The sequence below is a fragment of the Arachis hypogaea genome, chromosome 3 (assembly GCF_003086295.3).
Source record: "Arachis hypogaea cultivar Tifrunner chromosome 3, arahy.Tifrunner.gnm2.J5K5, whole genome shotgun sequence".
NCBI classification, from domain to species: Eukaryota; Viridiplantae; Streptophyta; class Magnoliopsida; order Fabales; family Fabaceae; genus Arachis; species Arachis hypogaea.
In genome coordinates this window covers 4,855,837-4,882,290 of record NC_092038.1, presented here as the reverse complement: position 1 = coordinate 4,882,290, position 26,454 = coordinate 4,855,837, and the positions used below count along the sequence as shown (strand labels likewise).

The 26,454-nt window shown below is 30.7% G+C and overlaps 4 protein-coding genes across 5 annotated transcripts; 2 read left to right on the top strand and 2 right to left on the bottom strand.

The window, feature by feature from the left end:
- Nucleotides 1-8,120: 8,120 nt before the first annotated feature.
- Nucleotides 8,121-11,282, top strand: LOC112788981 (transcription factor bHLH49). Its single transcript, XM_025830669.3, has 7 exons — nt 8,121-8,639; nt 8,845-9,072; nt 9,157-9,291; nt 9,389-9,460; nt 9,958-10,203; nt 10,295-10,406; nt 11,030-11,282. The coding sequence occupies exons 1-7, from the start codon at nt 8,427-8,429 to the stop codon at nt 11,071-11,073; spliced, it is 1,050 nt and encodes a 349-aa protein (XP_025686454.1). The 5' UTR covers nt 8,121-8,426; the 3' UTR covers nt 11,074-11,282.
- Nucleotides 11,283-14,400: 3,118 nt separating this feature from the next.
- LOC112788985 (probable pinoresinol-lariciresinol reductase 3) lies at nt 14,401-17,249 on the bottom strand. Its single transcript, XM_025830676.3, has 5 exons — nt 16,825-17,249; nt 16,608-16,742; nt 15,672-15,915; nt 15,378-15,581; nt 14,401-14,878 (listed from the first exon to the last, which is right to left on the bottom strand). Exons 1-5 carry the CDS (start codon nt 17,002-17,004, stop codon nt 14,712-14,714), a joined length of 930 nt encoding a protein of 309 aa, XP_025686461.1. The 5' UTR covers nt 17,005-17,249; the 3' UTR covers nt 14,401-14,711.
- A 316-nt stretch (nt 17,250-17,565) lies between these two features.
- Nucleotides 17,566-21,245, top strand: LOC112788982 (uncharacterized). Of its 2 annotated transcripts, XM_025830671.3 has the most exons (7): nt 17,574-18,060; nt 18,197-18,243; nt 18,551-18,645; nt 18,897-19,140; nt 19,242-19,438; nt 20,200-20,387; nt 20,786-21,245. In XM_025830671.3, the coding sequence occupies exons 3-7, from the start codon at nt 18,551-18,553 to the stop codon at nt 21,070-21,072; spliced, it is 1,011 nt and encodes a 336-aa protein (XP_025686456.1). In that variant the 5' UTR covers nt 17,574-18,060; nt 18,197-18,243; the 3' UTR covers nt 21,073-21,245. The 2 variants fall into 2 exon arrangements, with proteins under 2 accessions (XP_025686455.1, XP_025686456.1); XM_025830670.3 differs by lacking the exon at nt 18,197-18,243 and having other exon boundaries at nt 17,566-18,060.
- Nucleotides 21,246-22,280: 1,035 nt separating this feature from the next.
- Nucleotides 22,281-23,782, bottom strand: LOC112788986 (glycine-rich RNA-binding, abscisic acid-inducible protein). The gene is made up of 2 exons (XM_025830678.2): nt 23,244-23,782; nt 22,281-22,933 (listed from the first exon to the last, which is right to left on the bottom strand). Exons 1-2 carry the CDS (start codon nt 23,355-23,357, stop codon nt 22,526-22,528), a joined length of 522 nt encoding a protein of 173 aa, XP_025686463.1. The 5' UTR covers nt 23,358-23,782; the 3' UTR covers nt 22,281-22,525.
- Between the last annotated feature and the right edge of the window lie 2,672 nt (nt 23,783-26,454).

Genomic DNA, 26,454 nt, shown 5'->3' with positions numbered 1-26,454 from the left:
TTTTACACAACTAATTAAATCACAATAATTTCTAATTTATTTGTGAATTCAAATAAACTTTTACATATTAGATATATAAGTATTTAGTATTATGTTAATAATAAAACTAATTATCTTTCACGTTCTTTAATTAAATAATTCTTAAAAGTGAATCTTATTATTAAATATATCATATATTAACACATAAAAAAATTACATTTTTATTAGAGTTATCCGCACTTGTTCTGCTCATAAATTTAGAATTATCTTTTATTATTATAGATAGGGTTAGAAGTGAGTCGAGTTGAGTCGAACTAAACCAAGTTCAAGTTTGACTCATAAAAATTAAGGTTGGCTCACGGTTCATCAACTCATTAGCAATTGAACATTTGAACCTATTTCTTAAACTCAACATTGTCTCAACGAAAGCTCATGAATTGGATTAAATAACAAGAACATAATTTATAATTCTATAATAATAAATTATAACGTATATATATTAAAAAATATTAATCTATTAATTATGAATTTTATATTTATGTCCTACATCAAAATCATATAAAAAATAATTATAAAATTTCAAATAAGAACATTAATATATATAAAATTATAAATATTACTCTTTTATATGTATATATATATAATATTAAAAATATAAACTAAATGTATATAAAATATGTGTATTAATAATTTAATATATATATATATATATATATATATATATATATATATATATAATCGAGTCAGCTCACGAGTTAATAAGCTGAGCTTATATCCAAATTTAAACACGGCTCATTTAATTTATGAGTTCAATTCCAGTCTCAAACTCAACTTATCAGCTCACGAGTTTAACTTATCGAGCTATTAACGAATCAAACTCAAACTGGCTCATGAATTGGGTTGACTCACTTCCGGCCCTAGTAATAAAATATAAATTTGTATAATTGAAATTTGAAATACAATTGTAATAGATTTTGAATTTCTTAATTTAAGTTGGTATTTTTACAAGGGTGAAAGTATATATATATAAAATTTCGATGCTCAAGTCATTAATACTTTAAGAAGTATTTAAGAACGAAGGTAGAAATAAATAGGGGTGGAACTAGCATAAAATTTATAAAAGATAAAATTTAATTTTTGAATATAAACAACATTAAAATAAAAATTTTAAAAGAGGCTAAACTAAAATTTATACATAATTTATAAAAGAAAATTTGAAATTTAAGGGGATTATTACTCCCCTTGACCCATAAGCCTTTTATTTATAGCATGAAAAGGTAAAACTAAGAATGATCCAAATAAATTCGTACAGGATATATATATTCTATTTGAATATGATCTAAATTATGTTCTTTATAAACTAACATATCTCTAAAAAAAAAAAATTTTTTTTTGGGTCGAATACAACTTTAGGTCAAATTGAAGAGTTGATCTGTAACAATAATAATCTATTTTTCAATATAAACTTTGGAAATAAAATTGTTTGTTACGTTCCTCATAAAATGATCTTTATGGTGTATGCGGGAATTTTTCTTTATTTCTTTCGGAGAAGGGAAGAGGAGAGGAGGTGTGGGGAGTGGTCAAATCTCAAATGTGGCAGTGCAGCTGGAACAGGACAAATAAATATGAAAAAAATATATTATTAATAAATATTATTATTTTTTATCAGTATTTAATTAGTAATAATTTATACTTATAATTATAGATATTTTACACACAAAAATTATATAATTTATACTTATGTTTACCTGAATTTTGCATATAAATCGATATAATTTGTATTTATATTTTTTAGAATTTACATATATAAATTAATAAAATTTATTTATTAAAGATAATTTAACATTTATGCTCACTAAATAATAATAAAAAATACTAAAAATTACTGTTTCAGAATTTTTTAATAAATAAATTTTGTTTTTATTCCTCATGGTTATGGCCACAAGATCATAATAATTAGTTATGGAGATGGCTAAAGGAAGCATATAATGGAGCAACTGAAAACTTACAAGGTTCCAACATAGAAATCTTCAAAAATATTTGATCCAATTGATGAGTGATGAGGCTACAACTTTTCTTTTTCCTTTTTGATAAATTAGGGTTTTTCATCAATTAATATTGGTGGATGTTCTTTATCCAAGAAATATATATATTATTCCATGTGTAATGGGTCCAAATAAAGTATAAAATGAAATAAAAAGTATATATATATATAGAATCGGTTCCAGCCAGGTCTGTGATGATACATTGCTTTCACTTTCTAATGCTTTAAATTTGCAATGTCTGTTATCACAAAATTGAAAGATACCTCTCTATATCTTTTTCGTTGCTCGTACAAGTTTGGGACACTGTTTGTTCATACTTCATCTTTAAACATCACAAATAAATTTTACGATTGAGACTCACTTTACCATTATCTATGTCTTTTAATTGTCTTCACTACCACCAATCTAATTAGACATACTTTCCTTTTTAATTATAAAGTTTAATCATAACCTCTTATTTATTTATTAGTTTTTTTAATAATATAAAATACTTCAATGAAATAAATGGAAGAAAAAAGAAGTCAATTAGTGGTGCTACTTGTTACATAGAGAAAAAATTGTTAATTCAATTTTTACATTTGTTAATTATGTCAAAAAGAAATTTTATTTTTTAAGAAAATGATAAATGGATCCCTGACTTTTTTGTTTGTAGACATTTAAATCCTGAGGATTTAAAAATACATTTAAAAATATATCGTTCCTTGAGTCTAATTTATTTAATTTTATAAAAATTCTTTCACGTGTGCATCCGTATCAACTAGGTCAGTACAACAGGAGTCTCCTTTGATTATGTCTAGGTTTTGAAAATGTCAAGAACTTACATGTATTTTTAAATTTTCGAAAAATGTCTGCGAATCAAAAGTCAAGAATTTATTTATTCTTTTCTCTTATTTTTTTATACATATATAAAGCATCACTTAATTAGGTATCATCTTAGAAATTAAATTCTAAAAAGAATAATGTTTCTATTTATTTATATATTAATTATCTATCACACATAAATAAGAACATGTGAAAAATGAAACTGCATTTCATTATTGTTTGATATTGTGAGAAATTAAAGCATATAAATATTAAAGAGTCATCAAAATTTATTATTTTTATCATTATTTTTAGTCATTAATTTAATCTTTTTAATCTAATAATTTAATAATATATTTTAATTTATACTTTTAAATATTAATTAATAATTAACTAATAACTAAAAATAATAAATTTTGACAACTTTCTAACATTTTTTTGTTAAAAAATAGAAAACCAACCAAGTATACAGGCTTTGATCATGTTTGTGCATTAACAATAGTGTTTCTTTGCAAGTTCCAAGTGAAGTACTAATATATATAAGAGGGGCCCTTAATTTCAAGAACTAGGATACCCTGCACATTGGATCTGCTGCTTTATTATCTCCTCCATCTCATCTTCCATAATAATCCCATATATATAAATTATTATTTTGGTTTAATTATTCAAATTGATAAGATAAGAAGGCAGTCCAATAATCTTTTTTTTTTTATTTCTTCCAATATATATATTAGCGGATGGGACAGTTTTGGTTTCGGAGTCCTGAATGCATGGGACATGAAATATATATAAAGGAGAAGAAAAGAATAGCATATTCTATATCTAGTTATCTACAATAATAATAATAATGGTTTAGCACGTAGCAAGTGCATGCATGCATATTTAATGACTAATAAATTACTTATTGTAGTTTTTTTTTTAAATATTTTTTTAACGAATAGTAGGTAGTTTTTTTTTTTTTCAATTAGCTTAATCAATGCAACTTTACCTATAAAATTATGAAAAATATATGGAAGACATTTTGAGGAAAAATTAATAGACATGTTAGGATGTGGTATTTGCCTAATAATTACCTAATAAACATATAAAAAAACATATAAAATATTTATTTATGTGTTTATACAGGGTGTAATTGTTGAGTATATATATATATATATATATATATATATATATATATATATATATATATATATATATAAATGAGTGAGTAAATGGAGGGTTAGTCAAAGAGAATATATAAGGTGGAAAGCACTTGTGAGATACTAAAAGAAAGAAAATATTTATATATAAATTAAAGAGGTTGACATGATAGTAGTTTTCTGTTGATGCATACCACAAAGAAAGTGATGGGAGAAAGGAGGACCCATTTGCCTTTAGCTGTGGTATGGGGTCATTTTTAAGTGTATGCAACTAGTTTAGGGAATGAGGGGACCTATAGAGACAAGAGGGGACTAGATAGAGACTTTATTTTTATTTTTTATTTTTATTTTTCTAAGAAACTTTTTTAGATGTTTTGAGAAATAAAAAATGAACAATTTTATATACATCTAGGGAAAAATATAAACTTTAACCGGAATATTTCTCAAAAATAATGGATAGTATGTGAAATAGTAAGTTATATATTTTGATAATAAATTTGTCAAAATTTAATTTTTGGTTGTCTATCTAAAATATTAATTATTGGTTCAGTTTTTTAGTTTTAGAAGAAAATAAAAATTGGGGATTGATATGACGTATAATTAATAATTAATGAATTAAAACAAGAGCTACTTGCTATTGAAATTCTTAAAAGTTTTTTTTTCAGCAATAATAACAATTTTGAAAGAGGAATAATATATGTGAGAGGGCCCATTAGGTGATAATGGAAGTTGCCTTCATCCTCTCTGGACTCTTTGCTACAAATCTGAAATTAGATTTAATTTGGTAAGCTTTTACCTTCCGATATTGCTTTAAGCTTCAAATGGCAGGTCCAATTTGCAAGCAAAGCATGATTTAGACCATTGAGAATTTCAGATTTTAATGTCAAGTCACAAGCTAAGTGCCTGCATGGAAGTGACACAATACCAATAATCTTGCATCAAAACATCATGTTAATAAATTAATACTTAGGCTTTAATCACATCACAATAGAAGCATAAGTTAGGGTAATTTAGATGGATAAATTGAACAAAAAAAAAAATACAAATATTCTAAACTAAATTTGGTTACATGCATATTTTATTTGATTTGTTTATAAATCGAATTAAATAAATTTAATTTATATTTTTTAATTATTAATTTGATTTACATATATATAACATATATATGTTGTACTAGTAATAAATCGAATCAAATTAATTTGATTTATATTTAAAAAAATATAAATCAAATTTATGTGATTCGATTTATATAGGAAATCAAACAAAACATGCATGTAACCAAATTTATTTTATAATATCTATATAATTTTTTTCTCATTCAATTTATCTATATAAATTACCCTATAACTTATACAAGGTTAAAATGCAACAAATTAATAAATTAAATTAGTATAACTAACTAATAACTAACAAGAGTATATTAGATGTTGATTTAATACCCTTGACTATTACTGTCTGATTTGTCCCGTTATTAATTAAACTAAACTAATACAATAGTCAATGACAACTAAGTGAACTAACTAACAAGAAGAAGAAAAAAATAAACGAGGTTTAGCAACTAAGTAGAAGGTCAATTCTTAACCTAGGATATTTATCTAATTCTCTAATAGCCTATCTTTATTCTTATCAACTGCACTACTAATCCATCAATCCCTTTCTTGCTGATTAATCAAACACACACATATATATAATTCGTTGAAATAGACCTTCATCCATATAAAATTCAACAGTAGGAAATTGCTAGAACTTTCTCATCTGCTGTACAATTTTATTCAATTTTTCATTTTCCCCCTATAAGGAATATTCTCATCTAATTTATGTCTATATATTTGTATAACTTCACCCAACTTTAATAAAGAAAAAGTTCGAAACAAAAAATTTTCAGTCATAATTAGCTGAAATTTTTTATAATTTATTTTATTTATATAATTTAATAATATTTTAATTTTCTATCTCAATTTTTTATTAATCTATTTATCATATTTTTATAAGTTTCACTTATTAATGATATTAATTATAATATCATATCTCTAACTATTAGACATTATTGTAATTCCTATTTAATATTTATTGTTATAATTTAAATGTTATATTGTCATATGATTCTCTCTCTCATGCTTAATAAATAGACACCAATAGAATAGCATATTTAAAAAGAAGTTCAAATCTTAGATTTAAGAATACAATAATTGCTAATAACAATTAAAAATGGTAATAATATTAATTAAATAATTTTAATTGTAATTAATTTTTATTTCATTTAATTCAATTATTATTATGGCAAACGTTGACAAATGTGAAAGCTTGATTTAATAGGTTTTTCATTGTTAATTTGGATCATGAAAGTTGTTTATTCCTTCTAGCAAAAAATCACAACTCTATTTCAATTACAAACACAATTGAAATAGGACAAGAAAATTTACAAGAAGAAGTTGAAGAATAATTTTAACAACACAGATGTTTTTAAATTAACACAGATGTTTTTAAATTTGTTCAGAATTGAATTTGAAAAAATGTCAAATTCTTAAATTAATTTATTCAATTGATAAATTTACGCATAACATCGATAATTTCATATTAATAACATCCATAATTTTGTACTCATAATATTCATAATTTCATACCTATGATGTCTATAATTAATAAATTTTTATAATTAATATTACCAAATTTTAAACTATGCATCTTATTGTATTTTTCAAATGATCTCATATGTACACTAATAGGTCATGATTTTAATTATTTTAATATTTTTTATTTAATATTCATATGTATGCTTATTTATTGATTTTAATATGAGAAGTTAATAATTATTTTTAGAAATTTATTTTTTAATTTTTTTATATCTTATCTTTTATTTTTTATTTTCTAATAGTTTATATGTAAAATATAAGTTGTGCAGTAGAAGTTGTTAAAATTTTTAAATTTAACTTCTATATTTTCTGCAGAAAAATTATATTTTAATGAGTAATAATATGAGTGAGGAATTTTAGGGATATAATTTAAAAGAAATTGAAATTAATTTTGAAAAGAACATTCCAAAAATACAAAAAAATGGTAAGTGATAAGGAGAATAAGTGATAAAAAAATATATATCACTTACTTATCAAAAGAATGAAAATTTTTATATGACATTTTTATATTCTAATTAATTTTTGACTATCTAACACTCCTTTTAAAAATAAAATGTCAACCTCTAAGATTTATTTAATTAAATAGAAAAATAAACTGATTACTTGAACAACTAATTAAAATTAATTTACTTTGAATTTAATTAATAAATACAAGTATAACATGTCCATTAATTATTATTGACAAGCAATCGGTTTCTTTACGCCACAACATGACAGTCATTATATTGTAATAAGAAATAAGAAGATATCATATCATATCAAATCCAGTGCTCCAAAAATATCACGTGGTCATAGTAATACTCTAATGAGAAGCAAGATCATCCTTTAATTTTAAGAACTCAGTTATTCACAAACTCATTAGGGTAGGTTGTTATCTGGTTTAAAGAGTAAAAATAAATTATTTTAAAATTAAACTAAAAATATATTATTAAATTATTAAATTAAAAAAATTAAATTGCTCACTGAATTTTTCTGAAAATTAATAATGATGTAGTACTATTTTAACATACAAGAAATATAATAATTAATTGATACGTATTATAAACATATGTGTACAGAAATCGAAGAAGTTGAAAGGATCTTAAAATAGTGAAGCTGAAGAAAAATGAATGCTGATGATACTGTGTACAGAAGAGGAAATTTCTCTATTCGAAAAGGACTTCTCATATCTCTATTTTTTTAAATCTTCTCCTTTTCTACTCATTATTCACAACCAAACTATAAGAGTTAATTCTCCCCCCAATGCAATATCATTACAGTAAGAAAGAAAAAATAGATATATACACACAAATAGTAAGCTGTTTTTCAACAGAATATTCAAGCCGCCCAATTTTTCTTTATTTAAAAATTTTGTCAGTTTTCATGTGGCGCAAGTAGATAGGTTCATTAAATAATTTTTTCCTCAAATTTTTTATTACATACAAGTCCATAAGAATATCTTTGTTAAAATAAAAATATTTAATAGTGTTGGTAATGTAAAGGATGGATAAGTATTAAGAAGTAAAGAAGAGTAATGCGGAAACGACAGCGTTTGGGTTTAACCGTTTAAGAGTGTTGAAACAGTCCCACGTGGCGGTCATATCAGTGGGACCTCACACACTCACACACTCTCTCTCTTAATATTCCTCCGCCGGCACACTCTCCTCTCCCCCAGTTCTAATTATTTTCATTTTAATTAAATTGATATTAATATTAATATTATTTTCTTTCTGATTATATATACACACACATTGCCATGGTCATCCTCGATCTCTTTCTTCAACTTTCTAAGAAATTAAAACAGTTAACAACAACTACATACTCTACTCTGTTTAAAGAAGAAGAAGAAGATGTTGCATTGTGTAAACATGACAGTGTTGGAGAGGCAGCAAGCAAGAAGCAAGAAATGCATTCAACAAGATCTTCAAGAAAATGGATCCTCGTTATTTGACGTCTTCTCTGATGATTATTCCTCCCTAATTCACATGCCTCCTGCTCCTTCTTCTTCTTCCGCCATTTCCTCATTCGTCTCTCCCAAGAAGAGAAAATCTGAAAGCCACAAGGTTCGTTATTTCAAAAAAAACTCAAACTCTTCTGTATGTGAAGTCAATAACTAACAATAATTAAATAATTTAATAAATTTGACTAAATTATTATCTAATAATTTTTAATTATTAATTTTACATTAAAATAACTACAAGCAAGTTTTCACATTTTTGCTTATCTATCTTATCTTGTTTTATCTCTTTACTCAATTCTTTTATTTAGGTGGTTGTTGCTCAACAAAGTCATAACAAGAAGGACAAAAGAGTCAAAGTGAGTGCGGAAGAAGACTCATCCAAAATGAGTGAGCAAATTACCAACAAGGACGAAGTAGCTTCTGCTGAGAATTCCATTAAAGGATCTACTTCGGAGCCTCACAATAACAAACCTGACTACATTCATGTCCGAGCTCGCCGCGGCCAAGCCACTGATAGTCACAGCCTTGCTGAAAGAGTGAGTCATTAAATAATTTGACATATTTGACTAAACTGTTTTATATTTAACAAATTTCAGTAACTAACTAACTAATGTATGCAGGTTAGAAGGGAAAAGATTAGCGAGAGAATGAAGTATTTGCAAGATTTGGTTCCGGGATGCAACAAGATTACAGGAAAAGCTGGAATGCTTGATGAAATCATAAACTATGTTCAGTCTCTTCAACGACAAGTTGAGGTAATTAATTAATTAATTTAATTTGTTAACGGGAAATTGAAGTATTTAGATGTACACGTGGCTTATTATTATTGTTATGATCACTTCTTGCTTGCAGTTCTTGTCTATGAAATTAGCTGCTGTAAACCCAAGACTTGAACTCAACGTTGATGATCTCTTTGCCAAAGAGGTAAAACAAGACAAGAAAATGCACATATTACAACTTTACCCCTCTTCATCTTTCATTTTAGCTTAATTACACACTAAACAACAAGGATTAATCAACCATGCATTCCCATATTGTCCTTCAATTATGTCCATTAATAGTGATTTCTTAACAAAATAAAAAAAGATGAAAAAAAATATCCTTTATATTATTAAAAAAATTAATTTTAATGTACTTTCAGTCTAACTATTTTACACGTACATTCAATCACATAACGTCATATTAACAAAACAACTATTTTTATACATTGACTGCGTGAATAATCATCTATACATGACTGTATAAAAATTAAACACTTAAAAAATACAAAAAATATAAAAAAATGTGTTCTTTCTTTTTAAAAATTATATTTTAGATTTTTTTTTGGTTATTTCACTTATATAAGTAAATAAATGTACTTAGATCTAAGATAAGCATCCACATGTATGTAAGAAAAGCTTATTAAAATTTGATAATGACAGGTATTTCCTGCTTGTGCTCCAAATTTTGAAAGCATTGGAATGGGATCATCAGAGATGACTAATAACCCTGCTGCATATCTTGACTTCAATTCAGTTCAACAACTTGTATCATGTTCCAATGGATTAATCAACAACATTGGCATGAATATGACCCCTTCACCAGACATGGGTCTTAGGAAAACCATTGCTGCACCCCTCTCTGTGTCTTTACCAGAAACATTTCTTGACTCATCATCTTGTTTCAATGTATGGTTAATTAATTACCCTTCTATATGTTACTATGTTTCAATGATTTTTAGTTTTCTATAATTGATCCTTTTTCTGTTGTTCATTGCAGCAAGTTTTACCTCCTTCAATTTGGGAAGGCGAATTCCAAATCCAAAACCTTTACAATGTGGCTTTTGATCAACCTAGAACATCATCTTTTCCACCTTCTCACCCATTTACAGGTACCTACAAATTATGATTTTTCTAGTGACCTTTTTATTTTTCCAAAATGCAGAAAGTGGAAGCATAGCAGAGTGGAATAATTTTTCATCATGAAAGATGATAGGGACATTTGAGAGAACTCTAGTTTAGTTATTATTTATAAGGGTAATGTTAAGAATACAAAAAAAAAAATATTTGTTTTATTTAGTATTTTATTAATTATTGTAATAATTAATGAATGCTAAATAAAATAAGTTTTGATTATTTTTTGCTATTAAATATTTTTGTATCTATAAATGTTAAGATAATAAATAATTAAGTCAAATATTTTTGTTGATTTAATAATATAATATAATTGAATATTTGTGTAAAAATTATAATATTGAAAGTTAAATTCCACAAAAAATAACTTATATGAGGTTACCGATTTATTTATATTGTGGTTAAAAAGAAATGGTGTAGCAAGGTAGGAAGCTTCCTTTTTGAAATTCTAGGTTTTTTAGGAAATTTGGATGATGAGGCTTTTGGATCAATCATTTTCTCTAAAGACTTGTTAAACACTCCACTATTACCCTTGTGATTTAGTTACCCTTTTGAAAAAGTAGTTAATTTGAATTTCTAATTTTTTTTTATATATGTGCAGGTTTAGTGGAAGCTAGTAATCTAAAGATGGAGATGGATATGTAGATGATGATGATGATAATATCTCAAATTTGCAATTTATTTTGGATGAGCTCACTCCACATGGGAATGGCTATCATGAAGATTCTTAATTTTTCTTTTGAAGTAAATATAACATAATATTGGTTGTATACTTCTAAGTATATAGTATGACTATAAAAATAAGATTTATTATTATTAATATTAATACCCCGTTAACTTTTGGGTCGCCTTCATTTGCACGTTTCAAGTACTATTTAATTATTTATTATACCATCCAAAAAGAAAAAGTTTGATAGCGATGAGAATTGAATTGAATTGAGCATATATGTGACTGGGCACCTAATCCAATGTAAAATAAGAAGTTGATGGCAACCTATCACTGCTTTTTCCTTTTTAATTTCCCTTCTCTTTATGATGAGATTATTATTTAGTAAAATAAAGGTAACATAAGCAGCTGGATGCAAATTAAAGCTTAATACCAATTATATGATAAGGACAATAATTGATAGTATTTATAATCTTAATTTTCAATTAATTGTTTATAGGATCTAATAGTTCTTAATGAGTTTGCAACATAATCAAACCTAACAACGAACATCAAGTGGTTTTCCAAAAGGATACGAGGGTGATGTTTAAGGTCCTTAAAATAAATAGTATATAGTAAAAATAATATTGACGCAATTAAATAACAATGTAAAATTATTTTGTAAGGGTGGTGCATTAAAATTATTCCTCATTAATTATCTTAATGGAAACTTTTAAATTTGAAGTCTCTATCAATCGCTTTTTTCATGATTAAATCACCTCAAATATTAAAGCTTCTTGTCATTTTCTCATCCACTTGAGCATCTCATAAAAATATAAAATCACACTAGTCAAATTATCATTTGATTACTTTTGTAGTTTTGCTTTGGTTGATACTTAACACCCCAACATGCACTACCATCAAGCGTTGCTGGTTTTGTAGTTTTCAGTTAATTTTTGTTTGAATTTGATCAATCTCGTGCGATCAAAAAGTGTTCTTCGAATAATTCTCTACTTCATCAACCTGATTTTCATTTTCGCCTTTTTTCTTTTCCCTTCATATAATCATAAATTAATATATACTAGTATTTCTAAATAAAAATTATATTTAAAGACTTTAGGTACTTTCACTTGTAAATGTATCATATATAAAAATTAAAACCGTTAAAAATCTTAAGCAAAAGTCTTAAATTAAATAAGATATTGGATAGAACTTTGATCCACTCGTTCACTTGAACAAGTGTCAGAGGTTCAAATTTTGTTTTGTATATACAGCAATAATCTATTTACCAGCAACAAATCGTTAAATAGAGCTCTGATTCGCGATGAATTACTTGACCTATTGGACCGAAGAATAACATGACAAACTGAAAAATATAGGTAGAGAATCATCTTTGCATGTATATCTCTTTTTTTGGTTTTCCATGATATTTTTCAACTCGGCAAACTAAGGACTAATCCGTCGCGAATCGAAGCTCTATTTAAGGGTTTGCGGTTGGACAATGGGTTGCTGCATGCACAAGGTGGCTTGCTTAAGTGAACTAGTAAATTGCATGCATGTTTATCTCTTTAATCTAATGCGATCATGAACTATTAGTAATTACCATTACGTGACAATAGAAGTTACATGATAATAAACTTGTAACAGAAAAGACGAATGAATATAAAACAAAAGGTGTAACTAATAATGCAGAAGTAGCATATGTGTGAAACTGTATTGGATTTAATAAACCTTTGCCATTTGGTTGTGGATGAAAACAGGAAGACAACATTGAACATGGTTGAGAGAGACAAAGGTAGTCATGCGCCTGATAGTGGACCTTCTCAAAGCCGCCATTGGGGACAAAATAATAGTCTTCTTGATTGAGACACTCATAAATTAGGCCACAAGCTAAGATTGATGAATACTTTACATTGCCTTATGTTATTATGGGAGGGAAAGGAAGGTGGATGGTCACACATTTCAATTAATTAGAATGATTTTTCTGTCCCTAACAGTTATGATCCAGTTCAATCAAAATGGACATCTAAACTGTTTACTATACCCAAAAATAAAATAAAATAAAATAAAAATGGACATCTAACTCACATTTGTGGTTAAAACTTAAAAGGATAGATGGTCATTAATGTTTGGAATTATATGGACAAACCACAGTTACAACTCACATGAAAATGAACAAGATGTTACATTTGAGTTATCTGGTTGCCAAAACTTATGACATGACCTATTAAAAAAGATGGAGATGACCAATCAATATTTATTTCTCACATTGATAGCAAAAATTGAAGTATGTGGGGTATAATCTTATTACATGCCATGTGCTAATCCTCATTAACAAAGATAATTATCTTCAAATAATTAAGCAACAATGCTACATTGCGCATATTGATATCAATGTCACTTGATGTACCTATGCTTTTCATTCTTATAAGAAAGACCCCTTGGATTTTCATACACAACATATGTTAACAAAAAAATTGAGGGACACATCTTGTATGTATATATGTATAAATAATAACTATATCTGGCATAAAATCATGTCTTAATATGCATGAAAGGTGCTGTTCAGTGTTAGGTTGCATCAATGGTTAAAAAAAGGGGACCACTTGAAAGGTTTTTGCCAAGGGCTGCATGGGGTAGCTAGTTTAGTAGTATATTTTATCTTGGTGTTATGAGAGCCTCAGAATTTCTTCACTTTGAAGCCATATATAATGGTGAGATTTGTGGACCTGTCTCATCCATAGCCAAAGATCTTGTTGATTCTCTTTGTTTCTGTTGATGATGAAACATGATCTTGGATTTTCCTTTCATTGCCCCACACCTTCATCTTATGTGGGGGAAAAAATATATATTAGTATAAACACTAATTTACTATAGCATGTAGTCAGATATATTCTCATAAATGTTGATTAAATCCATGATAAGTGAGAATATTTTAAATAAAGTGAGGCAATTTACTTTGTTGTAAGTAAGTTTGATAATGAGGTATTAGACTTGTGTAGTTGTGTCTATCTCACAAGTCACACTCTCTATCCCTTACACTACTCACATGGGGGGTTGGTTCCAAGATATTAACTATTAAGGCATCAACCCATTATAAGATTCCCTAACATTTAGCTATCTAGAATAAAACATTAGTCAGATCTTAAACAGCAAGACTTTTTAAACTAACCTTCCATGTTTGTGTCTTGTTCCTTTTCAACAAAATTGTAAATCCTACCGGATTTAGTTTGATCTCATTGTAACTTACTTTATTTTTTAGGGAAAAAAAAAGAACCCATTCTAAAATTCACTAATTACTAATTAGTATTAGTCATGAATATGAATTTTTGTAATAGAAAATTGGGAAGTGCATAGTTATATAATTTATGTGTAGCTTTTACTTTTGAAATAGTTACTTGAACAGAACTATTCATTCCCTAATGTAGCATCACCAAATTCTAACAGGCTACTTATTTTACACCTTCAAAAAATGATACAACAACAACAAAACTTCGTCCTACTAGGTGGAGTCGGCTACACTACGTCCTATCATATATGTCTTCTGTAAGTCTATTTATATTTAGATCTGTCTTGACCACTTCATTCAGAATCTTCTTAGGTCACCTTTGCAGCCAATATTTAAAAATGCCTCAAACTAAACTAGTGTGTCTAAGAATTCACTGACTGTAGTATATTTCAGTTGTGGATACAGTTCTGTGCCATTCACTCCATTGGAAGACTCAATGTCAAAGTAGGTGTGATCTTTCTTTATGAAAGCAGAATATATGAAAAGCTGTTCAAAGTTGGCAGGATAAGAAGTACCTGCGAAACAAAATAATTTGCACAATTTTTAATTGGATTTTACTTTTTTAGGATCAAAGAATATCTATTAACATGTATGAGAAAGGTTAGTTCTCAAAAAGGATCATGAGCTATACACCAAATAGATACCAAGCATCTAATCATCTCCCATAAAACTTGCCGGTCTAAGAATTTATAATTGAAGGTGTGCGAATTGTGTGTTCAAGCCAATCAATACTCCAAATAGATACCACAATGATTTTGCCATGTTGGTACTCATAAAACCAGCAAAACTAGTCAAAAGAAATTGACCTAAGGTTGCAAGACACATCAAACACTCACCTAATGCATTGAATTATAAATTTTCCTTACATTTCTCTCTATTTGAGTAGAAACTTCATATCCCTGTCAGTCTTAACATGAGATGATTTTTCATGCCGTCTAGAATCTTGATGCTCAATTGACAAAAGTGACAAGAAGCAGCAACATAGTCACAATCAATTTGAAGTCAAAGTATTACCTTTGATTTTCTTGACCAGCTCTTCTTCTGAGACATGTGATTTCTCAAGCTTCTTCCCGATTTTAGTTTCCCACATCTCGACTAGTTCATTCAGAGAACAAACATTTCCTGGCGGTCTCAAGTACAACACTTTGTTCAAGGTGCGGGGGTCATCAACTGTGCTAATAGTGAAGGCAGCAACATCATTTTCCTTAACAAATATGCCTGCAAAGAAACCCTTCATGAATAAGCATCAAACAAAGAGAATAACATTTACATGATAAGAAATTAGCAATCGTCTTCGATCAAACAGACCTTTTGTGTTCCCATCACCAAATATGGTAACCTTGTCCCTAGGAGGAGCATTTAAGCCTGGCTGAACAAGAGAAGGGAGCAAAATCTTCATGAAGAAATTGCAGCAAATGCAGGTATATGGAATGCCTTCGGCCTCAACCATCTGGCGAATTTCGAGTTTGGGTGCGTAGAAATTGCGGCCATCCTCCAAGTCATATATTTGAACCTTGGTAGGGTCTGCTCCAAATTCAGCTGGGATAAATCTCTGAAGAGACCAAAATAAACAACACATCATTGAACATATCTTACAATTCAAATATTCAATAATACAAGGACCATTGGCAATAATACAAACGTGCAGATCAGAAATGGTGGGAGCATATATCTTAATAAATGAAAATAGTAAGACTATTGTTAACAGCTTTAGAAACGGATGCTCCAAAACTAAATTAACCAATTCCACAAGAAATTGAAGCAGAACATTAGAAATGGCCTAAGAATCAGCATTTAAAGAGAATGTTAACAAATAACCATAAGGACTTGAAGGTTGAAAGGCTCATTATTTGACTGAAAAGCGCATGCATGTTTTCTTATGCCAAATTAATTTACCATTGATCTCCATGGATTTCAAGACCCTACAAGCCCATTCCACTTTAACACACATAAAATCTATTCCTAATTTCTCCTGAAGAATGAGGCTAACCCCAAAGAGACAACAACAACAGAAAGTCAGAAATAGACAAAACAGCAAACAGGTAGAATGCATGCAACAAACTCTTTCAACAGAGTCTATTTCAAAATATACCCAATCTGATTCAATTCAATGTTCAACAAATCCACTCCTTCAAACTTGTGAAACCAACCATATTGTTCTACCCTAGACAATTTTATGAGGTACTCCATACTTGTATCATATCCAAAAATCCAAATTCTTAAGACAGGAAGTTTAAAATGGACCTTAATGGAGCCAGATTGTTTGATAACTCGGATAAGAAGCTTCTGATCAAGAGTTTGCTTAGCTGAAACAGCAGAAATAACAACATCCACTAACTTGACAGCTTCAACAATGCTGGCTTCATCTTGGAGGGAACCCTAAGCATGAAAAAGAAAATGTGAGCCACAAAAACAAAGATTCGAGATTGCAATGTAAGAGAGGTGGAATTGAAGAGCATACTTTGAGAAGGGTGGCACCAGCATGAGAGAGAGAGTGAAGCTTCTGTGCTTTGATTGGGTCAGAGAAAGCAGAATCCCTAACAAGTGCAAATGTTGGATGATCAAACTTGAGGCTTGCTTCTGCTAAGTGAAAACCCAGGTTCCCACTTGCTCCAATTATCAAAATTTTGCTCTTTCCCATTTTTCAAAAAAAGAAAAATTCTGAACTCAACTGATTAGGGTTCAGTAACCAAAGTGCAGCACGTGCTAATTAATTTAATGTTTCAACGAAGTTCGTGAGATCTAATTCAGGTCTCATAACTAAAAATATAACGTTTAATAAAATTTGTAACAAAGTATCATGTTTTTATGTTTTAATTAATACTTTTTTCTACTACATAATATTGTTTTTATTTTTCAATAATTTATTATGAATAATTTAGTTCTAGAATTACATATGTTTATTATATTTATATATCGAGTCGAGTTTGTTTATAGTCAAGTTTATATTTGACTAAATTTGCCTTAATAAGTACAATATTGCTTGTATTAAAATATATAAGTATCTTGATTCATGCTTTTTTTTTATTTGTAAAAATTAATTTATAAAAATAATAAAAATTTATATGCAAAGACTGTTAAATAATTTAATATTTTTTAATTGTTAATTTTATATAAAAAATTATAAAATAACATATTTAACAATTGTATCTAAGTATTTATCATAAAATTAATATAATAGATAAATAGATGTTAGAATTGTAAATTGTTATACATTAACATATTAAAAAATTCACTCTTTTTACCAATTTTTAAAGAATGTTTTAGCTAAATCTGAGAGTTTATGCATAATAAAAATAGAAGTTTTTGCATAGAATCAACTTAATCCTTTGCTTTTTGATCAGAAACTGGAAAAATAGAAAACATCCAAATGGCAAATACAGAACCCTAGGCTCCATTATTTCTTTCTCTTCTGCTTTTCGTCTTCTTCTTCTTCTTCTTCTTCTTCTTCTTCACTGGACTCAATCGAAGCTCACCGCTGTCGCACGTTGCATCTCCTCTCTGACTTCTGCGTGCTCTGATCCGTCGGTTGTGAGTTTGACCTGCCGTGACTCTGCTCCGCCGCGGCGTTCTCTCTGCTTTTGCTTCTTCTCCGCGGCGGTTTACTCTTTTTTCTGATTCTGCTTCTACTCCGCCGCCGCCGCCTCCTTAATTTTCTGCTCCGCTGCCTCCTCCACTGCACCTCTCTTCTCCTCCGGTCTGCTCCGCATCTGCCTCTGCTATTTTTTTTCGCTATTTATGTTTTGATTTTTATCGTTGATCAATGTGTTATTGTTGATTTAGTGCTAATGTTGCTGCTGCTATAAGTGAATTTTGCTATCAATGTATTGTAGTTGCTCATTGTTGATGAAATTGCTGATTAAATTCTTGATCAAATTAGGTTAGTTTTTTTTCCTTAATCTATGCTTATGTTATATGTTATTGATAATATTGATAATAAACTTAATCATAGCTTTGTTATTTGGTTTTGGATCTGTTGCTTGAGATTAGTTACTTGAAATTTTGGTTTAGTTAGATGATTTTGTATTTTTCTTATTTTAGTACAATTCGGTTATTTTGGTGGAACTTTGGTTGAATCTGTTAGTCGTCTGAATCTTTGACCTGGTAGTTTGAACGGTTCAATGGCTGGTCCGTTTGTTCAGAACCTTGTGTTATTTTGTTTAACCATCAGTTATTGCTGTAACCAGATGTTAGTTCGTTATGTGGTTGCTTTCCTTCTGGGGCTTCTGTGGTCTGTCTTGGTAGTAGATGCAAGTCTTGGTGATGCTGATCCACATTATAGGTGCATATTCTATCCTTGCATAACTTCTCTATTTTTCTTCTCCATAGGGAAATAAGTTCAGCATTTTTGTATTCATTGAGTATAACTGTAAGAAATGGTACTTTGTTTCTACTTTTATTTTTCTTATCGGTAGTACATAGGAAAATCTTCCATACATCCAGGGTTCTATGTCACTAAGTGCTTATGATTGAAGTTAAATATTTTATTGGATTATACCTGACCATTTCATCCATGTTTTGTTTGGATATTAGGAGTTGTGTAACCCAATGTCAAGAAAATGGATGTGTGGGTCAAAAATGCTTTCCAAATTGTAAATTTTCTTCGGATGGAGTTCTTATTGATCGTCCTTGGTACATACAATGGAAAAAATGGGACTGTCAAAGTGACTGTCGGTACTACTGCATGCTTGAGAGAGAGAAAGAAAAAGAATTACATAGCCTCGGCCCCGTCAAATATCATGGCAAATGGCCTTTCAAGCGTATTTATGGGATGCAGGTTTCTTTTCCAAAAGCCATGTGTCTTTCATTTCAATTGGAGTTGGTGTCTGATTACCCCAAAACTCGTTTATATCTCTGATATGTCACTTTTTTATTTAGGAGCCTGGGTCTGTGGCTTTCTCTGCTCTCAATCTTGCAATGCATTTTCATGGTTGGATCTCCTTCTTCATTCTTCTGTACTATAAATTGCCTCTAAAATATGGAAAGAAGCCATATTATGAATATTCTGGTTTGTGGCATATCTATGCACTCTTATCACTAAACTCTTGGTTCTGGAGTGCTGTTTTCCACAGTCGGTAAGTTGCTTATTCTGATACTTTCACAGTACTTATTCTTAATCACCTGGACACTTAGTCAATGATGCAAGTCAAATTCAATCACAATATATGAATATTAATATTATTTTTTCTGTAAAGTATATGAAAATTCTATCATTAAGACACATAAATTTTATGAATGGCTGTTTTAACTGTGAAATTGCAAGCCTGACTTAAAATTATTTGGAGCATACCATAAGATATGTAATGAAGTTGAATTAATGCTGTTGACAGTAGCATTCTGAATTTGTTGATGATCCCATTGTCCTTCAAGAAAATATGTCGCTTATTTCTAAATCCCGCTTAATACATGCTAATATTGCTTCTATAGTCATTTGACTGTCCACACTCCACTCTCCACTCCATGTGTAGTATTTTAGGATGAAGATAGATCCACAACACCGAGATGGCATAATAGCTTGTCGTGATTCATAATGATTTACGTATACTGATTCCTGTAAATGCCACCCTACATTGTTTAGTTCTGCATGTGGTATCACCACAGTGGTAATATGTTATATTCCATGTTGCTTTAGAATATGCTCATTATTTTCTTTGGAATCACTTGGTCAGCCAGCCCATCCCCCCAAGCTTGCATATGGTAGGGTTGGACTTACAATCGTAAAAAGTGTTGCTTACGGTTTGAGTATAGGAAAATAGGTCTCTTTAAATATTCCACAGCTATTTTTCTTTCTCTCTTTTGCCTATATTTCATTGTTTCTGGCGTCAATGAACTGCAGAGATGTTGATCTGACAGAGAAACTGGACTACTCATCTGCAGTGGTTCTCCTTGGATACTCTCTCATTTTAGCCATATTACGTGGCTTCAATGTTAAGGATGAAGCTACCAGAGTTATGGTTTCTGCTCCGTTGATAGCTTTTGTAGTCACTCATGTAATGTACATCAACTTCTATACACTAGATTATGGTATGTCCTATATCATGCAATCTTTATATTGTTAACTCAGCGGTCAAATGTGGGACTCATGCGTTCTTTGATAAAATTGTTGCTTGAACAGGCTGATAATTATGTTTCTATTTTCTTCTTGTGGCTTCTGCTATTGTTACAAAATTATTGACAGTGATCTTATATTCTGAGTTTACTTCCGACTTGTTCTTTAGGCTTAAATTTGTATTTGTCAATTTATTGTGGTGGAAGTGACGCTTAGTTTTCGGAAGTGGATAGATTGGATCCACCTTGTGCACTTGAGACCTTAGCTTGTTATTTATATTTCTCTTTGTTATGTTTGTAATGTTTTCTATCACTTCATATATACCCTCCCTTTGTCTGGTAATTTTGACAGCGTTTTCATTCTTATTGCACAGGCTGGAATATGATGGTTTGCGTAATAATGGGTGTAATACAGCTTGTCATTTGGGCAGTTTGGGCAGGTGTTAGTTGCCATCCTTCACGGTGGAAGGTGTGGCTGGTTGTTTTCTCGGGTGGTCTTGCGATGCTCCTAGAAATATACGATTTCCCTCCGTATCAAGGACTTCTGGATGCTCATGCTCTTTGGCATGCAACAACAATTCCTCTGACCTACATTTGGTGGAGCTTCGTAAGGGACGATGCTGAATTTCGAACCTCTAACCTTGTTAAGAAGGCCAAGTAGATTCTTTGTGACATGCCACGTCAAGTACTTGAATTTGCACATCTCTATTGTTATTGAAGATTTTGTATGCTGAGCTTTGTACTCAGTTTTGAAAGGTTCATGATTTGACTGAAGCGCATACATGTTTTGTTATGAAAATTAATTTATCATTGATCTCCATGGATTTCGAGACACTACAAGCCCATTCCAATCTCTCACACAAAACCTATTCATAATTTCTCCTAAAGAATGAGGCTACCCAAGGAGACAAGAGACAACAGCAGAAAATAGATACCCAAAAATAGAACGCATGCAGGATGCAGCATATTTTTCCTTTGCTGAACATTATGCAGAACACTATTTCAATTTTCAACACACACTACCAGAAACGGCTAGCATACTGGCCTTATTAATTTCGGCACGGCCCATTTTGCTCTCTTTTGTACCGAACTAGGCCCTTCTTGTAGGTTACTTTGTTTGTCTGTGCCTGCATGCAGCATGTTGGGCTTTTACTTTAGATAGAGTCCAATTTGCTTATCACATCGCTATTGACGTTAGCCGTTCTGGTTGTAGCGGTCTCATTAGTAAAAGTGATAAAACGTTTTTAACTCTTAATCACCTTTGATTTAAGGGTAGGTAAAATATTGTTGTACTTCTTTAAAACTTCGAAAATATTATTACACACAAATACAATCTCGATGAAAAATCGAAAAATCAAAAGTATTTTTCAAATACACGTGAATGACGTAATATTGTTTGTTAAATCAATATTTAATTTTTAAAGTATAAAAGTAAATAATTGTCAAATAATTCTGTCTTATTCGCAATGGTGCTGGTACAAGTAAATGAGCAGATCCTGCCATCCAATTTGTATAAATAAATTCTCGACAATTAGAGCCAGCTTAGGGCCAATTGAAAACGATTCGTTATTTATATACGTATGTTGCTGCAGATGGTTCTTAAGTGTTCAGTACCAAAGTTAGAATAATGGTGACTATACAACAAAATCAAAGGTTATCAAAAAGTGATAATGTAATAAATCACATTTAATCGTTCGTGTATTAAATTTAATCGCGTAATTATTCTGATTGCACCACCAGATTAAAAAAAATTGTTAGCACAACAAACAATATATTGGTTCGGTCGATATTACCATGGTATTTGGATTTGGTTCCTTAAGCGAAATTTAATTCAAGCAATCAGCAAAATAGAAAAAAAACGGGAAGATATGTAGAAACTTCAAATCTCTTGATTTCTGACTATCATACAATCGATCGTTCTATGAACAAACAACCAGATTCAGAGGTCAAAAACTAGATAGAACCATAGCAACACCACGAAATCATAACCAGATACCAGTACCACTCTAAAACTAAAGAGAACCACCTACATTTCAGGCACCTAAAAAGTAAACTTCTCAACACGATTACAATCATAAACCCCACACAACCCCCAAACCCATGCAGATCACAAATCAGTTCCTCCAGCTGCTGCCATCGGAGTCACCACCGCCTCTGGAGTAACGGGAGCCACCATCACCATAGCCACGGTCCCTACCACCGCCATAACCGCCACCTCCGTAGCCACCGCCGCCACCACCATTTCTGTTGTATCCACCTTCACGACGGCCCCCGCCTCCGTATCCACCACCACCGCCGCCGCGGCTAAATCCGCCACCACCATATCCACCGCCGCCTCCGCTTCTGAAGCCACCTCCACCACCTCCGCCACCTCCACGGGACTGAGCCTCGTTGACAGTGATGTTACGGCCGTCAAGGTTGGAGCCGTTCATGCCATCAATCGCATCCCTCATGGATTGCTCATTAGCAAAGGTCACAAATCCAAAACCTCTGGATCTTCCAGTTTCGCGATCGTTGATAACCTGAACACAAACACAAGAATTCACATCAGATCTGGGTAAAAACAAAGAGAATTAACATATTTGAGAACCGAATAGAAACCGATCGATCTTCGCCTTTGAATCAAAGATGAAGAAGGAACGTACCTATTGGCGGATAATAAGAATCATAATAGTAACAAGAGTAACACAGAGATCAAGTAACGGAAAACAGATCACAGAACAGATCAGAGATCAGAGAGATCACAGATCACAGATCAGATGGATAGCGGTAACAAATCCAAATCCGAATCGGTGTTCAGATCCCGATCGATGATGCCTGCAATAAACGGACCTTCGATTCAACGATTTCTCCGTAGGCAGAGAAGGCCTTCTCTAGAGCATCGTTATCGGTGGCCCATGCAAGCCCACCAACGAAGCACCGGAACTCAACATCTGCGGCAGCCATTGAAATATCTAGATAAAGAAACCCTAAAAATATGGGATATTAGATAGAATAAGGAGAAAAGTGAGCACGAGGAATTTCAGCGTACCCAAGGGGTCATTTTATAGGTGGTGAGGTTAACTAGGGTTAGGGTTTGTGGGTTGAATCTGGGTTAAAATTAGGGTTATGTGGACGGACGGGTATGGATTGATTGGTTACAGGTTGTAGCTAACAATAGTGCGTAGTTTCCATTTTACCCCTGCTCTTTAATTATTGTGTATGGCTAATCTTTTCCATAACTTTATAAAATATCTGTGCCTGTTTCGTAGTTTTGACTGAGTACTATAGATTTTTTAGTCCTACTCCATACAAAGAAAATAGTCGTTAATAAGATTTTTATGAGGGGAATTGGGATTAGGAGTGATGATTGATTGGATCGGAATAGGAATGGATAGTAACCAAACAGGTGTAAGGATAAGAGAGTGAAGGAAGTGCACGTGTGGTGTTTTAAAAGGGTAATACGGTTAAAGAGGTGGGACCCGAGATCACGTGATAAAGCTGCAGCGGCTGGATTCACGGAACGAAGGATAATGCATCCAAAATATCTCGGGTGTCAGTTGCAACCTTGAAAATATCTCATATGTGCAGTGACGGATTTGTCCTCCACAATATTACGGACCGCAATCTTTCAAGTTTTAACGCTATCTACGTAACAAAAAAACTCCCTCCTTTTCTAGTGCTCATTTTTTTCTTATGGATTAAATTTGTTATTGAAAGCTTAGGTATATTTGTTTGATATGAAGTTATTTTTTTAAATGATATTAATTAAATCAGATTGTTCAATTTGTTTGAAGAGGGAATAAATTGAAAAGTTCGATTTTAAATTTTAAAAATAAAAATTAAACAATATAAATCGATGGATATAATTTTTAGATATTATTGAACAGCAAAAAAATATCGATGCCTTCGATTTCTTAAATTTTATAACTTTGAAAATTATATCTTCTGTCTCATCCTTTTGTAATACACGAACATGCATAGAAAAAATATAAGCATTTTTTTAGAAGTATAAAATAATTTAGAAAAATGTTATGTAAATTACCTACCATATATGTGTTTTACATATTTTTCTTTTATATTTCGTATTTTAGCCTATATGATATACCTAGCTTAAAATTTAATGACAACAATTATCAAGGTTCGAGTTAGAGGCTACTGTGAGATAATCTCTCCTTGTGAAAGCATTGATTTTTTGTGTCACCATTCAGCAAGTCTTAAACTCTGGTATATCATTAGCCTGTAAACAATGACTAATTTCTAGTCCCGTTGAAGTTAAACTTTTAGGGTAGTATGATTGGAAAAAAAGAAATAGAAAGAAAGAAAAGAAAGAAAAAAAATAAATGGATTTTTATTTTTTTTAAATGTATTTGAATAAAAAAAAGAAATGTTATAAAAAAGTAATTTTATTTTTGTATTATAAAATATATTAAAAAGATAAATGAATAATATTGAAAGTAGAGAGAAAAAATAAGTTTTTTTTCTTTTTTCTTTCTAATATTGGAAAGAGAAAAAATTATTAGGTTTCACTATTTTTTTCTTTAATTTTTCTCCTTAATTAAACAATAAAAAATAATTATTTTTTTCTCTCTTTTCTTTCTTTTCATTTTCTCTTTAAACAAACATAGCTTTAGTAGATAGAAAACTAGTTATGAAATATTATTAGATACATGCTATCCTAATAAATTTTTTTTTGTCTACATTATTTTCTACCCCAACAGACATATACAAAGTGAGATTCGAATTCCGATATTTATTTAAGTAAACGGGTGAGCTAAACATTTGACCAACCCAAGTTTGTTTGCTGTCCTAAATACTTGTGCATACAGCAATCCATTGGACAGTCCTTAAATGGTTATTAGTATCGCAACGGATTAGTCATTGGCCTGTCGGCTGAGAAATACCGTAGGACACCAAAAAAAAAGAGTTGGACCTCATGGTTTAAGATTTTTATTCATATTAGACGTTGGGCCTATCTTTGTGGAACGGAAACCCATGGGCCATAGCCAATACATGATATATTAATGTTGTTCATATTAGACGTTGGGCCTATTTTTGTGGAACGGAAACCCATGGGCCATAGCCAATACATGATATATTAATATTTTTCAAAAACCATTTAGGTCAAGCCCCTTGTTCTTCCAACTTGGAAATATGGGCACAGTGTTCACTGAGCCCAGCCCAGACCATCTTATGTAATAGCAAACATGCAATGTAAAGATAGATATCCTTTCATGACCAAAAACATGATAGATATCCTTTGACCTCCGACCAAAAAGAAAGATATCCTTTGACCCAAACCAAAAATTTAAAACCAAAATCACTGGTAAAGAAAAATTGATCTCCTTTTGTTAAAAAATTCCATCCAATATTTGGCCATTTGAGTTGCTAGTGTTCTAGTGGTTGCTTCATAATGACTTGTGGTTCATGTCCAAAAAAAAATATAATGAACCAAGTTGGGTTGGTCTAGTGGTTATCTCATAAATTTGCTTAAGCAAGTGTCGGAAATTTGAATTCCGCCTTGTGCATACAGCAACTTATTAGCCAGTGACAAACTTTTAAATAGATCTCAGTACTGCGGCGGATTAGTCATTGACCTGTCGGGTTAAAGGATACCGTAGAAAAAAAATAATGACGTGGTTGAAATTAAGATGAATAGATTGACCAGACCCAAAATAACAAGAAAAGGTGAATATACGAGCTAAATTTTAAAGTGGTCCTTGAAGTTACACTCGTGCCTCATAGTTCCTGAATTTAATAGTTACCCATATTTGTCCCTGAAGTTGCACTCCGGGACTCATACTCATCCTTCCGGCACATTCCGTCCCTCTGGCGTCACCGGAAAGCTAATTTGGACTAGAGACTGACACACTGACGAAGTTAAAGGCTAACTGACGTGAATGAGTAAACTTTGTTAATTTAATTTGGTCCCTAAATTGAAGTTAAAAATCCTAATCCCAATTTTGAAGATCGCTCTCTGCATTGCCAACTGTCTTCTCGTCTCTTCGCTCTTCTCCATCTTCAAAGCCAGACGGTAATGGCTAGCGCGAGTAACGCAGCTGGG